General features: G+C 39.4%; 1 protein-coding gene across 1 annotated transcript in view; it reads right to left on the reverse strand.

Annotated features, from left to right (window-relative positions):
- LOC123314786 overlaps positions 1–16,496 on the reverse strand; it is a 55,748-nt gene that overhangs the window by 5,559 nt on the left and 33,693 nt on the right. The window contains exons 3-8 of the mRNA XM_044900135.1: positions 12,978–13,087; positions 12,487–12,569; positions 9,393–9,591; positions 9,145–9,247; positions 6,320–6,490; positions 770–1,046 (exon numbers count right to left, since the gene is read on the reverse strand). Coding sequence (XP_044756070.1) covers positions 770–1,046; positions 6,320–6,490; positions 9,145–9,247; positions 9,393–9,591; positions 12,487–12,569; positions 12,978–13,087 — 943 coding nt within the window. The remainder of the gene's footprint in view (positions 1–769; positions 1,047–6,319; positions 6,491–9,144; positions 9,248–9,392; positions 9,592–12,486; positions 12,570–12,977; positions 13,088–16,496) is intronic.

The raw sequence follows: 16,496 nt of genomic DNA on the forward strand, positions 1-16,496 counted from the left end.
GAGGACCAGGCTCTCTGACTTTCCATTAACAAGTACAGGGTGTCCAAATTCGTCCAGTGAGGGAATCTCGGGAACTACAAGAGCTAGAGCGAAACCGATGACATTTTTTACAGCTCTTTTTCAGAGAAACAAAGAATGGTTAATACCATATCCTCCTACGATGCTTCGTTTTTGAGTTACTAGCAATAAATGAGATTAAGACGATTTCGACAAGTTCCCATGACTTTTTTGTCTGGAACTGAACCTTCTACTGGCACTTTTTTACGCAGAATCCACCGATCTTGATATCGTGAACACTGTAGAAGAATTGAGAAGTTATCCAGAACAAACTGACATTAAATTGTGGATAGCTAGCTGTGAACTGGCCAAAAAAAGCCTGTTTAGAGAGGACCAGGCTCTCTGACTTTCCATTAACAAGTACAGGATGTCCAAATTCACCCAGTGAGAGAAACTCGGAAACTACAAGAACCAGAGCAAAACCGATGACACTGTTCACAGCTCTCTTTCAGAAAAATAAAGAATGGTTGAAACCATAGCCTCCTACGATGCTTCGTTTTTGAGTTACTAGCAAAAAATGAGATTTAGACGATTTCGACAAGTTCCCATAGCTCTTTGTCTGGAACTGAACCTTCTACTGGCACTTTTTTACGTAGAATCTTCCGAACTTGATATCGTGAACACTGTAGAAGAAGTTATCCAGAACAAACTGACATTAGATTGTGGATAGCTAGCTGCAAACTGCCCAAAAAAAGCCCAGATGAATTCTTACCTGCGGTTTTCGTCCTCATCAAGGGGGACAACTTGTTGATGTCCAGAGGTTGACTCAGGGATCGTCTAAGGTGTCCCCTCCTCCTGTTACCCGGCGGTCTCATCTCCGGAGGTGCGTCCGGGGGCTTCCGCTGCGGGCTCTTTGGTCGGCTCCTCAGCGGAGACATGTTTCGCATGTGCGACCCTTTGGAGTCCCAGTGCAATATCCTGTGCCCTCCCAGGTCCGATCTGGATCTCCTGACGCGCTGGTGCTTGTACGCCCTCTGCTTCAGGTCAGCCTGCGAAAACAAATCGGCCTTTAGGTTGCGTCTTCAAGGCTGCCATTTGACAAGTGTGATATAAATTAGAACACCCAGAGTCAATTAGTTTATCAGAATGAATTTCTGTTCTCGTAGAAGATGGAAAGATTTTCAACAGCTTAGCGAGCTTCATAAGAGACGAATAGTGGGCTGGTTTTTCCATTTATACAGAATTAGTCAATACTCAAACTTTGACCAAGGTTTGCTCCGTAAAAAATAGCAGATTATTCAAAGGGAGCAAGGCGATCCTTCACCACCTTGAACCCTGGCGATTTTGTTCTAAAAAACACGAAACGTGTCCAATCCCGAAGCCGAAACTACAAATTAGCATATCCTGCTCAATTTTCTCCGCGAACCTTATTCTTATTCAGGTCGCGCCGATCTGCATTATCGCCGCGCCTCTTCGACAAGAAAAAAACGAGAGAACCTCCTAGAGACGTTCGGAATACGAAAACGCGGCTCGGCCAACTTTCGATTCCTCCACCTCCGGAGGTAGGGCCGATGCCGATGTGCATTCCTCGCCGTTTACGACTGCCAAACGAGCCGCGTAAATCACGTAAGGATCCCCGATTCTTATTACACGACGCGAGATCGTACGTGGCAGACTTGGAGACCCGTTGGCGATCTCTGCGACTGTTGTATCGGTCGCAAGCAAGAAAACCGCGTTCTATATTTAATTAGCTGCTTGCTACTTTCCTAGGTTAAAAACTTATTTCTTCGAGGTCGAAAGACAATTATTATTTCCGATAGAAAGTTAATTTTTCCCTGGGTCGAATATTATTCCGTATCGAGTGAAACGAGCAGATGGCGAACGGTTGCACGAAGCCCGCGATAGTTTTGATCGATCCCTTGCACCTGCTTCCCTCGAAACGACGGCAAAGACTCGACTTTTAAGGAATTACCCGTAAGTTTTCAGTCGAAGGGGGACGAGGGACGATGGGGGGAATAGAGCTCTTATGTTGAAGGCATGGGAAACTGAAAGTTCTGTCTTCCGTTGAAATAAACCCGTCACATCTACCTTCGCAACGGTGGCGAGTTGAAAATCCGTTTTGCATTACTGTTTGTTCGCTTGCACCGATTGATAATTGACGTTTCTAGATGCCGAACTTGAGGATCTCAATACTTTTCGACATTTACGTGTCGAATTTGTTTCGAGAATAACAAAAGTATAAAACTTGGGGACCGATAATGTGCATATACACCCCATCTTTTTGGGAATTTTTCGAAGGTCACCTTTCGAGTCGATTATCTTCCAGAAAAATCATCACAGATCGGAGAGTGATACACATTCCGAAGAAGCAACTCTTCTAGTTTAAAATCTGAAAACCACAGCGATCTCGAAGCAACCGTTCGGTCTTGACGAATTTTTAACTGGCCCCATCTTTTTGGGAATTTTTCGAAGGTCACTTTTAGAGTGGATTATCTTCCAGAAAAATTATGACAGATCGGAAAGTGATACACATTCCGAAGGAGCAACTCTTCTAGTAATAAATCTGAGAACCACAGCGATCTCGAAGCAACCGTTCGGTCTTGACGAATTTTTAACTGGCCCCATCTTTTTCGGAATTTTCGAAGGTCACCTCTAGAGTGGATTATCTTCCAGAAAATTATGATCGATCAGAAAGTGATGCACATTCCGAAGAAGCAACTCTTGTAGTAATACATCTGAGAACTACAGCGATCTCGAAGCAACCGTTCGGTCTTGACGAATTTTTAACTGGCCCCATCTTTTTGGGAATTTTTGAAGGTCACCTCTAGAGTGGATTATCTTCGAGAAAAATTATGACAGATCAGAAAGTGATGCACATTCCGAAGAAGTTACTCTTCTAGTAATACATCTGAGAACTACAGCGATCTCGAAGCAACCGTTCGGTCTTGACGAATTTTTAACTAACCCATCTTTTTGGGAATTTTTCGAAGGTCACTTTTAGAGTGAATTATCTTTCAGAAAAATCATCACAGATCGGAAAGCGATACACATTCCGAAGAAGCAACTCTTCTAGTATAAAATCTGAGAACCACAGAGATCTCGAAGCAACCGTTCGGTCTTGACGAATTTTTAACTGACCCTTATTTTTGGGAATTTTTCTGAGGTCACCTTTCGAGTGGATTATCTTCCAGAAAAATCATCACAGATCGGAAAGCGATACACATTCCGAAGAAGCAACTCCTCTTGTAATAAATTTGAAGACCACAGCGATTTTGAAGCAACCGTTCGGTCTTGACGAATTTTTAACTGACCCTAATTTTTGGGAATTTTTCTGAGGTCACCTTTCGAGTGGATCATCTTCCAGAAAAATCATCACAGATCGGAAAGCATAAGCAATACACATTCCGAAGAAGCAACTCTTCTAGTGATAAATCTGAGAATAACAGCGATCTCGAAGCAACCGTTCGGTCTTGACGAATTTTTAACTGATCACATCGTAGATATAAATGTGTAACAGGAAAAGATCTGTCAAGAAGTGAATGTTTGAGTCTACTTATTTTTCAAATCGTGTTATTTGATAAATAAATTCACAGAAATCGGTCGAACCACGTTAGTCGTTTTTTAAACCAATACCATTCGGGAGGATCTAAGACTGCATCGTTATTTGAACAAACTCCTCGTGCTTGTTCATTGAAAAATCGAAATGGTGAGGATACACGAAAAGTTATCTCATTTGAAGGACTTCAAGCTACTGACTGAATGTGAAACTTATCGAAATAGACATAAAGCTTCCCTTTACCTTTGTTCTCCCTCCTCGAAACGATGAATACACGGTTCAACATCTCATTCGAACAGAATGCCCGATCCTGGAGAGACGGATCTGAAAATCGTTTTGGAGACACAAAAACGCGGTCTGAAGAAGACGCAATGAGACACTGGCACCAGAAAACGTAGACTACGGTCGGTCACAAATACAAAACGACCTTAAAATAGTCTTATGTCAACGCACTGGAAGTATACACTTTACGGAGGCGAAACAGATATGGACTGTAGCTCTCTTATCTTATCAACAGGCCGTTGTGGAGAATTCGAAAATGTTTCGTCCATTTCCTAGGACAGAGCGCGTCCGACTGAGGTGTGGAACATACAGATAAGGGATTAGTCATACGTCAATATAGTAGGGCAATAAAGTAGTAATTTAATTCACGAAAATTACCGCTGGTGAGACAGAGAATTGTTTAGGAGGATCGATAACAAATCGAGCCGAGAGCTGTATGAAATGACCCAACTCCGAACCTTAGACGTGCACTTTTAAAATTTCCCCATCGGGGTAAATGTTTGCCAATTAGAAAAGCCAAACTGCCGGCCTATAATATTCAACGAACGTAATATAACTGTTACATCATCCCCCAGGATCCAACGGAAGCGAATTATAATCACCTTCATTCGGGTATTATCCGACAGAGAGGGTAGCTAATTGAAGAAATTGGACAGCGATGCGGATTAATGGCATAATTGGCATGAATTATTGATTTTATAAGTTATCGATCGCCTGGGGAGGTTACTATACCTCCATTACAAGTTTTGAAGCCAGCAAAAATAACCTTTTAATTGGGGATGCCAGATTAATATGAGGGGACATACCTAGGACCCTGTAGAGTACCTCTACCAAAAATTAGACCTTAATATAGGGGGAATTGTCTAGGACAGCCAGAATAGTAAAAAAAACGATCATTGTACATACTCGAGCGTGTCAGATTGAGATATATGTGGTTAATTACATGTTGAAAAGTATATATTCCCTTAATCTGACAATTTAAGCGTGTCGAAAATGTGTGGAAGGCCGCCAAAGTTGCCAAAAAAAAACGTCACGTGTAGATTATCGAGCGCGGTGGCGTTTTGTCTTATTTTGAAGCTAATGATTCAAGAATAACGGAAAAAATATAATCTGACAGTTTTAGCAAGCCGAAACAAAAAGAATTGGTCATAAAGGTCACAAAAATCAGTTTTTTTTAATCATCTCCTTTCCTGGGCTTCAAATCTTTTTCGTATTCATTATAAATGTTGTAGAGCGTAACATTTCCTACAAATTTTGTCCCAAGCAATTTTTTCTACGTTCAAACGTTTTCGAGATATATGGCGATTAATGCGAGGCGTTTAGCGATACATGCTGAAGCGAAAATTCACTCGTTGGAAAATAGTACATTGCAAGGTTCAGTCACAGACAACACTAAAATTTTCGTGACTAATTTCGAAATTGTCATCATAGAAATACTTTGCCATTTTGACAATTGTAGATTAGACTGGGATTCTACATTGACCTTGTCCTTTCGTAGCTAAGCTTCCCGCCCTTATCGCCCTCTAACTCGAGAACGGTTAAGAGTATGTGAAATTGCTTCAGACAAAAGTTGTGTAGAATTGTATTATCTACAACTTTCATGATGAATACAAAAACGATTAGAGGTACAGGGAGGGAAATATTCGAAAAAAAAAGGGATTTTTATCATTGTCAAATTGTCAGATTAAGAAAATCCCCCCTGATTAGTGTCAGATTAATGGGTCGACACGTCTACAACACCCATATTAACCATCTGTATGAAAATCTGACACGCTCGAGTATGTACAAGTAACGATTTTTTTTTACATTTTCAAAGGACCGCTGTGACCTTGCGTCACGTCCAAATTGTCGGTCCCTTGAAAAGTAGCTTCCTTCGGGTCCAATTAACATATCCTCAAAAAATCTGACACGCTGGAATTTTTTTTTTTACATTTTCAACTCATCCGTACGACCAGTCCCTCCGCGCAAACTGTCAGATAAGCATGAATTCATTATCAAAGACACGTAGAGCATATACAGTATCTTAATCTGACACGCTCGAGTATGTACACCTGACAATTTTTTTTTTAATCTTTGAGACCCCGCAGACGCTTTCCCCACCGCTGAAAGTGCATACACCACAGAACCTTTTTTTCTTTCTACCATCTAATCTTCAACATCCACTAGGTCTCCACGACGCTTGAGTAAATCCCGATATAGCATCGTCGGCTCCCCAACTATTGTGCGTTCACCAGATTTATGGCGAGTTTATGCAGAGTTACTAAGGACTTACACTTAAGAGAGGTACCGATCTGATTGGCAGATGGCGTCCACGTGTTTGCCATCTGCCAAAGAGATTGGTCTCTTTCTTAGATATAAGTTCTTAATAACCCTGCATAAACGACCAATGACCAATGCCTCAAGATGGTCAAGCTCTTGTCTTAGCCACATTTCGGACCAGACTTGACGTCGCGCGATCATTTTCGCCCCACCCTACAAACTTACCTTGAATTTGTCGATCAGCACCTGATTGAACAGCTCGGAATTCGGCCTGTGCAATCTGCCCTGTGGCGGCCTCCTCCTCACAACAGGAGGACTGTCGTAGTCGTCTGCGGGAACGTCGGTGTCGTGAGACTCTGAGCTATCTCCGCCAATGCCCCCGCAGCCTGGCACCATCTGAAAATTGACCTTTTCAACAACGGTGGTTCTGGTCGTTTCGAGGGGGTCAACATCAAAGCGGAGATGACAGGGAGGAGAAGGTGATTTGTGCGGCGTGAATCATCTCCGAGATTGGCGGGTTCAACCGCGTGTTTCTGCGGGTCAAAACCAGTGGCGTACCGAGGGAAATTTTCGCTGCCACGTTCTGAATGTTTTCTTCGACAAGGTACTGTTGAAATGGAGATAGAAGGTTCTGAACAAGCGAGATATTGCTATACAGAATGTCCAGAAATGAATGCAACAAAATTTGCTCACAGATCCTGAAGACCCTCATTTATTATTTTGCCAGGATGCCACCATCTTTTGTAGTTACAGCCCCCTTAATTTCACCCCTAGAAATATTCGTACGGGTATATTCAGAGACCAAAAGAAAATACCGTTTCTAGGGACGAAATCCAGAAGGCTGTGACTCAGAAAAATGGTGCCTCCTGGCAAAAACCTTCAGGTATATTTTAGAACCTATTTTTCTTTGATTCAGTCAATCATATCACGATATTCGATGATAATTTCAGCTGTGGAATGAAATCAATGTCGTTCTTGAAAATTCTCATGACTGGATTTAGATACGATTGTACCTGCAAGGCCTTCGCCATTTACCGAAAGATTGAATAGGGATTTTATCGAGATAATTCACGCTGCATTGAATTTTGGGTAAGAATCACAGGTAGGTACTAATAAAACAGCATTCAAGGATCACCAAATATTGCTTAGCTACCATATGAGGCGGAAATTACTGATGATGTCCACAGGATGGTCCAAAAGTCTTCCAAACATCAGAAGTGCTTTGAATTATTCATTTTATTCATTATAAATCGTTTCTCGAATTGGAAATGAGAATATTCGAATACTTTTGAACCATTTCTGCGAGAATGGGTTCGAAATATCGGATTCTTGGTAGTGAATCGGTTGATATATAATAAATGTGAAGAGATATTGTGTTGTGGCGGTTTGAGGGACTCGGAGACAAAAAAAAACTACAGCTCTGGAGATGTCAAATTGACGCTTATGCATCTCCATCAGTTAGTCAACAGGATGAGAAAAATCGCTACCAAATTGTACCATTTATTGTCTGTGGGAAGTTTTATTATATGAGAAAAATTAGAGCAAACTGATTTTGATATATCTGGTATTTTTCTCTAGGCTTCTTTCATCGAGGAAGTAATGAGGATTTTAGCTGATATAAATTAGCCAGAGTGAACTAGAATTTTTGGACGTAGGATGCGAATCCTCAATATCCATTAACGTGGGCTTTTGATAGGGTTCGAAAATACCGCTTGGATCCTAAATACACACCATTAAATCACTCCTTCAAAAACTATCTTATTTTCTTTCCAATTTCCCCGAAAGGTTACACAGAATGAGTTTTAAAGTGAGATGTACCTTACTCCAAAAATTTAAGTCTTATTATGAGACTCCCACCCCTTTTTGGCGATTACAAACCCCATCTCATGCCTAATTAAACCCCGGGGAAGTTTCAAAACTTTACTCTGCGGGTGAGATTATTAATTAGGAGGCTTTTGCATATCGCGAGATTAATTTTTCCTGCATTCGCGTTTCTGAACTATACTTTCCATATTTGAATGAATCAAAAGTATTTTAAAAGGATTACTGAATAAATAGAGAGGTTACTACGAATTAAATGACTCATCTTCTGAATAAAAACTGCTTCAAAATGCAACGCCATCAGTGAACTGTCACGATAACCATACTATAATATTATGGATTACGATTCCTCCGTCTCTGATGAAGATCAATATTGAATTGCAACCCTTCATCAATCAGGGATATACCAATTCAGCGCTCTAGATCAGAATTGAATACCCAGCGTAATGGACTGAGATTTCCCGATATCTATACTTTATTTGGCGCTCAATGGAACTAAGATACAGAGTGTATTCGATCATTAATCAGATTTTTCTGCCAACCTATTTTATGACCTTCAATTCATTGAGAATTTTCCACGAAGCGGCTTCTAAATTGTAAATAATTGAACTTCTGATTCTGCATGTTCAATTTTTCCCTTTTCCGAATGATAAGAAGAGGGAAAATTGTTGATTTCGTTCTTTTTGGGACTCCTTTTTCACGAATTTCGAGAAGACTGTGTTTTGAAGGACTAGAGTCGAGAAATTTGCATTAATTCATATCAGTTTCTACTTAACACACTGCGAGATCTTTCTTCCTCTCCTGAGTGAAACTATGCGATTTCACAATAACCAGCACTTGCGTTCAGCTGAAAATCCAACAAAGGGAAACAAACAAAAACGTAAGAGTGTAAACAAACGCTTCGAAAGACCGTATAAAAATCGTACAACTGTGCACGTATGTTTACCCATTCTTCTGGAATTGGAAAATCGACAAGGAAGTGAGAAGAAACAACAGAAATAAACGTTTGTGTAATGGTATGAGGAAAAATGATCCAAAAATAAAAAAAGTAAGTAGTAGATGTGTAAATGTTGATTCTTACCAAGCTATTCTAGCTGCCGCCTAGCAAAAATGTACAGGATTAGTGTGCAATCAAGACAATATTCTGCGTTTAGAGAAGCGCCTTAGGCGTTCGAAAAAATTGTGGTCAATAAAGCGAGAGGCTGACGACCGGTACAGTTTTATCTTACCTCGATTTGAATGCCACTGTCTCCACTGTTACACTTGGCATTTCTGGCAGCTTTGTTCATCCGCTTCCTCTCCTTGCTGGAGCGCCAAATTAGGGAGCCAAATCTGAAAGAAATCCTTGATAATTTAGATTGCATGGCTTGGTCAGTATCTCCAATCTATAAATCTAGAGATCTGGGTTTGATGTTGGATTGGTCTATCAAGTGTCACCTGCCAGGTTGACATTACAGTGATAGGTTGAAATCCTCACCTTGGTTTCTGTTCAGTTTCCTCTTTTGGTTCGTTCGGAATGGACGACGTTGGAGCAATCGTTTCGTCTTCAGATGGTTCCTTTGATATGGAAGGAGCTATCGAGAATCCTTGGTCGATGCTGTCTTTGCTGCTCTTCTTTTGGAATCGGAGGGAAATGGACTTCTTGAACTTCTGTAAGACGCTTTCAGTCGATGAAGCTGGAAGGAAGGGGTAATATTCAACAATTGGCTGTTGCTGTAGCGATGGACAGAGATACTTCCAAGCCAAGATATCAAGAATAATAAACATTTGAGACTGTACAATATCGTAAATCGTTTGTTTCAAGATTCAATTATCAGCTCGTCTGCCAGCAGAGAACCTACAGCCTCAGGATTATGCGTTTCGAAGGAAATGAAAACTATATTGAATGTTATGGTAATTTCTCCTCTATACTATAACGAAATTTTATTTGTCTTCAATTCCGACGTTTTATTACGAATTCTGAAATATTCATCTCTCAACTATTTTTATGACTAATGAAAAACAGGGTGAGGTCATAATTGAAGTTTATTGCGATTAAAATGCTGAGTTGATGAAATTAACTTCAATCCACAACAAAATGATTCAAACATATTGAGATCACTTTCGTGCAATTGGAATAGTTCGGTTCGATAAATGTCCAACCAATTTTATCAGGAGAAAATACATGAAAAACATTAACAAACGCTTGAAACAAGAGACCAGAAGAAAAACCCTGAAGAAATGTATTCTTGGACTATTTCTAAACACTGGCGTATTCTAGTTCGATCTCTCTGTACAATATTGGTGGAATTCTGGTGAATTAGCTTAAAGTTTGAAGAAAAAAATTAGTTATATTTTGATTCTTCTTTCATAACTTTTTCATTGCAACGTAAATAGTTATTTTCATTCGTATGTCTTGTTTTGGAATTATCGTCTACATTTTTTCAAAAAAACAAAAAATAATAGGAAAATTATTGGCCACAACAAGTTGGAAATAAATAATTTCTTATTCTTATTAACAACAATCCCACGACCAAATCCACTTTGTAGCTATCATGAAACAGGTGTAGGTATATCCTGGTATACAATTCATATTTTCATGGGACATTTTCATGATTTTCTTTCAACAATTCAAATCATAAAGTAAACATACTCATTTATCAACTTTCACAGCTAATTTGTGGATATCTACTTCTTTTGACAACAAGATTTGTCTGGAATTCGAACAGAATTGATAGAAAACTTATCTCTGCATTAATGAGAGAGAAACATGAGAATGTTTGGTTCCTCAGATGATAGTAACTATGTTAACCCATTCATTCATAACTTCGACTTACTAGATTTCGAACTGGAATAACCCGACTTCAAGACACTGTTACTTTTCGTACCACCTTCCCTACCGGCCATCTTCTTGCAGCACTTAACACTAACCTCAACCATTTTCGAATCAAATCACTGCCAGAAATCAGAATATCACTCGAACCGGCAATAAAAACATCCACAAGTGTCGCAACGAGCGCATTCCTCGCGTGCAGACACTGATGAGACGTCGGACGTCCGAAACGCCGCGTTTGGCTCGAAGCGACGTTGCCTTTTCGAGGCCTCACGTCGAAATTTCGTAATCTCCTGGGCGCGTACTACCGCCGAAGAACACCGAGATTGACTGACCGAAGGAAGAACAGGGTTCGGTTCTTGAAAACTGGTGGAAGAAGAACAGGCTCAGGTAGAAACGGCAGGACACGTGCTCTTGGTGAGTTTTTGTGCTAAATCAACGTTTATGGCCACCTGTCTTGGCCGGGGGGTGAGAGGGTTGGAAGCGTGCCGAAGTACAGGCTGCGGTGTGCATAGAAAATCGGCTTTTTCGACCCAAACACCGAATTGGCAAACTGCGAGATTCGAAACAGATTTTTTAAGCTGTATTTAAATTAACTGCGAAATCACCCTGTGAAATTTGGCCAGAGATAAATTCCATATCCTTCCAGTGTTATACAGGGTGAGTCTTTGACTCGTACAAATGTTTTATCAGTATCAGTCAAGAATTGAGGTCAAAAGAAACATTTTTTTCCTAGATCATTTTTTCCAAATCGGCTCGGTTTAAAAGATACAGGTTGTTGAAAAACCATAAAAAATGTTATTCTATTTGTTTCATCGAATGAAATGAATTTCGGTGTCATAGATTCAGCTTGTTATTCTGAAGGAAATTTTGTTCCTCCAGGGGTAGCATAGCTCATTATAAAAATGACTAAATCTTTTTATCATGGTCGAATCGAAAAAAACGGAATAGAAAAAAAGTGTTTCCTTTCATCTCAAGAATCTTTTGTTAAAATATTTGTAACAGTCCATCAGTCCAAGACTCATCCTTATTATGACAGTGATATCAGTTGGTATCACCTTTTGAAAGTGATGCAATCACTAATATTTTCAAATAGTCTCTTACTGCCAGTAATTTTTCAGCCTCACCCTTCATTCTAGGGAAATGCTATAGTGATTTGATTGCAATTCCAGCCGCAAGTGTTCAGAAATATTTAAAAAAATCATATTCTTTTCCGATATCATCAGAGTTATATATTTTCTTTTGTGTGCTCGTAAACGGAGTGAATCCCCCGAAGAGGGTGGACCAGAGGCTGATGCACTTGGCTTAAGCTAATGAGACTTCTGAGATTTACGAGTACAGATGGCAGACGGTCCTAGAGACGATGGCGTACCCAACAGCTGCGTCTTGTATGGACTTTTTCTTCTCCCATTCTTTCGGATTTGTTATTCCCCAGTTTCGTGCGGGTTAAAGAAGGACGGAGAGTTAGAACAGCTGGGACCGTAGGAACACACTTTGCACACCTTGTGGCACACAAGATACCCGGGAAATATAGCCGCGTCTCTGCCGGATGCGGCTATATTATTTCCTCTGAAGTGCCTGCTGAAGATAGGTAAGTTTGGATGGAAAAAGAATAGCTGCGACACGATCGAATTGGAACACTTCGTCCAATATAAATTAAAACGATTCTTTACCCTTGTATCATAAAGTTCAACAAGAATCATCATCGCTTTACTGACACCAATATTTTTTCACTACAGGTTATGGGCCCAGAACTCACCTGGAGTTCTCCTTCCTAAATCCTTACTCCCCGACCTGCTGCTCAGTATCTCGCTGTCTTTCGAGTCTTGCTTATCCCAGTTTCTGAAAAATTGAACTTCGTTAGTGATTCCGACTAGTGTAAAAATCAGAAAGCTCTACTAACGATCAGGGTAAACTAAGGCTAAAAATATCACATGACAAGATACACACGTAACTACTCTCTTACCCAAAAAGTCCAATAGCCAACTGTACAGATTTTTTCAAGATGTGGTGGAGAGAAACAAACAACATTAGGAGAGAGAGAGAGACAAGTGGATATATACTCGAAAAGCTTTTCGACATCAGATAAGGTCAGATTTATTAATATTGTTCTGTGCAATTTTTGAGGGTTTTATGGTGGACCCAATCTGATGTCTACACAGAGGAGGTTGCAAGTCCAAAAACAAACCTGGGTGCACTGAACGAATATTGAATATTCAAAGCAATTTTTTTTCGAATTGTGAATCTTACCTGGTATTCGTTTCAGTCGATTCTAGTAGCTCGGGTGTTGAGGATGCTTTTGCGCATCTATCTCCTGATCCTCTTAGGGGAGACCTCCGAAGGCTCCCTTCGTGCAGAGGCTGTAAAAAAAGAAATCTTGTAATTCCGTGGAGGTACTTCTTCCATGAAATTCATTATTGGGGATAACCACTAAGAACAAACTGAATTATGGTTTTATCCAGGTTACTGCACCTATTTGGCCATCCCAGTAGCTTCTTCAAGTTGTCTAGAGCAATACTAAGTGTGCCATTGAAATTCGATGCAGTTCGTGAAATGATTTTATCAGACAGTCGAATTGGCTAAAACAGATATCTGAAGCACTGAATATTTCATAGGAACGCGTTCATCATATAGTTCACGTCAATTCGGACATGAGAAAAATTGCTGCAAAATGGATCCCCAAATGTTTGAATGTTGACCGAAAGCGTGCAAGGGTAGAAGCATCGCGTTCGATCTATGCTCGATTTGAAAACGATGCAGACTTCTTAAACCGAATTGTTACTATGGATGAGACTTGGGTACATTTCTACGATCCAGAAACAAAGCAACAATCGATGGAATCGCGACACTCCAAGACCTAATGAATTTCGTGTCCAAAAATCTGCTGGAAAAGTTCTTGCTTCAGTTTTTTGGGATTGCCATGGAGTAATCATGATTGATTTTTCGGATAGGGGTAGAACAATAACCGGAGATTACTATTCGACATTACTGACCACTCTACGGGAAAAAAATGAAGAGAAAAGACGTGGAAAGCTATCCAAGGGTGTTATGTTTTTGCAGGACAAAGTTCCTGCACACAAATCTCACGTTGCCATGCAAAAATTCGTGATTTAGGGTTTGAATTACTAGAACACCCCCCTTATTCACCAGATTTGTCTCCTTCCGACTATCATCTCTTTAGTCAATTGAGAAAAAGTTTAAAAGGTCTTAAATTTTCTTCCAACGAGGAGGTAATAAAAGCTGTGGAGGTCTGGCTTAAAGAGCAAGAAAAAACATTTTTTTGAAAGGTCTAGAGACGTTGCAAGTTCGCTGTAATAAATGTATCCAATTAAGAGGAGAATATGTTGAGTAATAAAATATTTTGACATTGAAATTTTGTTTGGTTCTATAGTAGGTAGTAGGCTAAGATTTTTTCAATATATCCACGTAAGCGTTCCTTTTCACGATTCTATTCCACGAAAACTCCTCGTAACTTATCCGAAACACATACTCATGTGAGCAATGTATTTTCTCAGACGCCATGATGGTATTCAGAGCAAAAAGACATCGGCAAAGCGAATCTAGGAAACTGGGTTTCCGCCTCACCATCAGCATATTAATGGCCGTTTACTTTTACCGTCTCAAAATCCGAATTGTCACCAGTAATGACAACGACATCGAACGTATGTATGTAAAACCATCGATCTAACAATGACTTACAACCGGATACAGCGCGCCATGTTCGTTGATTGCTCCTGTATAAGGAGCACCAGGTGTAGTAGTCAGTGGATGGGACGTTTCAGGTACGATGGCTTTCACGATTTGTGGGACTGGGGAACATTTCCGATGGGTTGTTATTGGAATTTGAAGCCGGGGAAGCGTCTACACGGGTTTTAAATGAGGGAAAATCCGAAGGGGAGTGTTTTAAGGGATGTAAATGCATTGTGTTCAATGCCAGGCACGATCTGAAGTGCGAATCAATGTTTAGTGCGACAAAACCGCTCTGCTTTCCTCTCATTCTCGGAGATATATTGAGAGACGGATCCATCCTAGGGTATCAAGCCTTAGTTTCACCTTCGCCCATCGAAAAACTACCCCTGACGACCGAAGCCGGCATACGTGTTCTTTTCGCAAGCGAATTTGCCTGTTTTTAACGAGATGCGTTTAATTAAATCCACTGTTCGTATCGTTTTCGTTTTGTTTCCCGTCTAAAAGCCCTCATTAGATACCCTGGCAATTAAAAGGATATTTTATCTTTTAGTCCCTCCATTCATAAGCTCTGCCTCGTTAATAACCCATTAGACGACGCTGATTCAGTGAATCTTTTTTTTTGGTTGAAATATCTGATTTTCATTTCCGAACAATCCAATCAATGAAAGGATATTTATTTTGAGAACTGCAAAAACTGCACTTGAAGTTCTGAAGAATAGCTTGGAAGTATCAAAGACTTTTTCAACTCAAGCTGAGCTTACAAAATCAAAGAAATATAATTTTCTTCAATGTTTTCCTTTCTGAAACAATATTGAACTTATTGCTAATATGCAAATAAGAATATTTAGACAAGGGACAACTTTAAAACTATCCTCATTTGAAGGAACCCAATTGTAACATTACAGATTTAATAATTCCTTAAGAATCCATTGTCAAAGATCATACAAATGAGGCAAACAGAACTTATAAAAGTTTTTTCTGTACTTTTTCATAATTTTCATAATCTGACTACGTTGATGTTGTTCTTAGTGAAAAAAAATGAGAAGTCTTTCATTCAGGATCGTGAGATGATGATACATAGGAAATATTGAACGAAATCAGAGGTCTGTACAATAATCCAACTGATAGGTGAGGGAATTTCCATTCTGAAGATATTGGCAGTTGATAATTTCATTCATAACCGTGTGAAATCTTGGATTTAAATCCCTATAATTGAGCAAAAATGAGATATGTCGTGAGTTATGAAGAATGAAATTATGAATTCTTCTGAGCATAGTGAAAGTTTGTGGAATTTAACCGATATCGACAACATATTAGTCGATGTATGAGCAGACAGTTACATAATGATAAGTCGATTAATAAATATGATCATAAGTCAGTTACAAACCTTTGTAAGACATGCTTATTATCGTATCGAATAAAAATTCATACACCCAGCACAGAAACATATAAAGTTTGAAGAAGTATAATGAAATTATTCTAATGAATACCAATAGAAGACTAGAATAATGTAGTTTTTAAATTTTCAACCAATTTTCGTTTTCAAAATATTCTAGTGGTTACCAATTTAGTTTTTAGATATGTTTTTGGAGAATAACTGTGATGGAAAGTGCACCAAAGCAATTTGGCATGATCTTAATGCTTCAAAGTTAAATTTACGATGAGACAAGCTCTAAATAGTTTTGCTATCAGACAAGGTAACTCATCAAATACGTCATGTTCAAAAATTAGCATATCCGCCAAATATTCTGTAATAAACTAGTGCGAATTAGATGAATTAGTCGAACATTTGTTACACCAATACGTTCCTCAACATTTATTTCGAATAATCCGCCTCTAACTGTTTCGAAAGTAACAGTATGCCTTGGAATTTTAGAATTAGTTACGCTCAATTATTTTTCGATCGTTTTATTAATTGCATTTTTCAATCATTATCGAATACGTGTTGTAACACGTGAAGAGCTATGCTGGTTTCCTTTCAATAAAGAAATTCTATCCGTTATTTTCGTACTCCCATATATTTAATGCTACGCTACGACCTTCAATATTTTCTTTTTGCCCTCCACATTAGAAAAACAA

The sequence above is a fragment of the Coccinella septempunctata genome, chromosome 6, assembly GCF_907165205.1.
Source record: "Coccinella septempunctata chromosome 6, icCocSept1.1, whole genome shotgun sequence".
NCBI lineage: Eukaryota > Metazoa > Arthropoda > Insecta > Coleoptera > Coccinellidae > Coccinella > Coccinella septempunctata.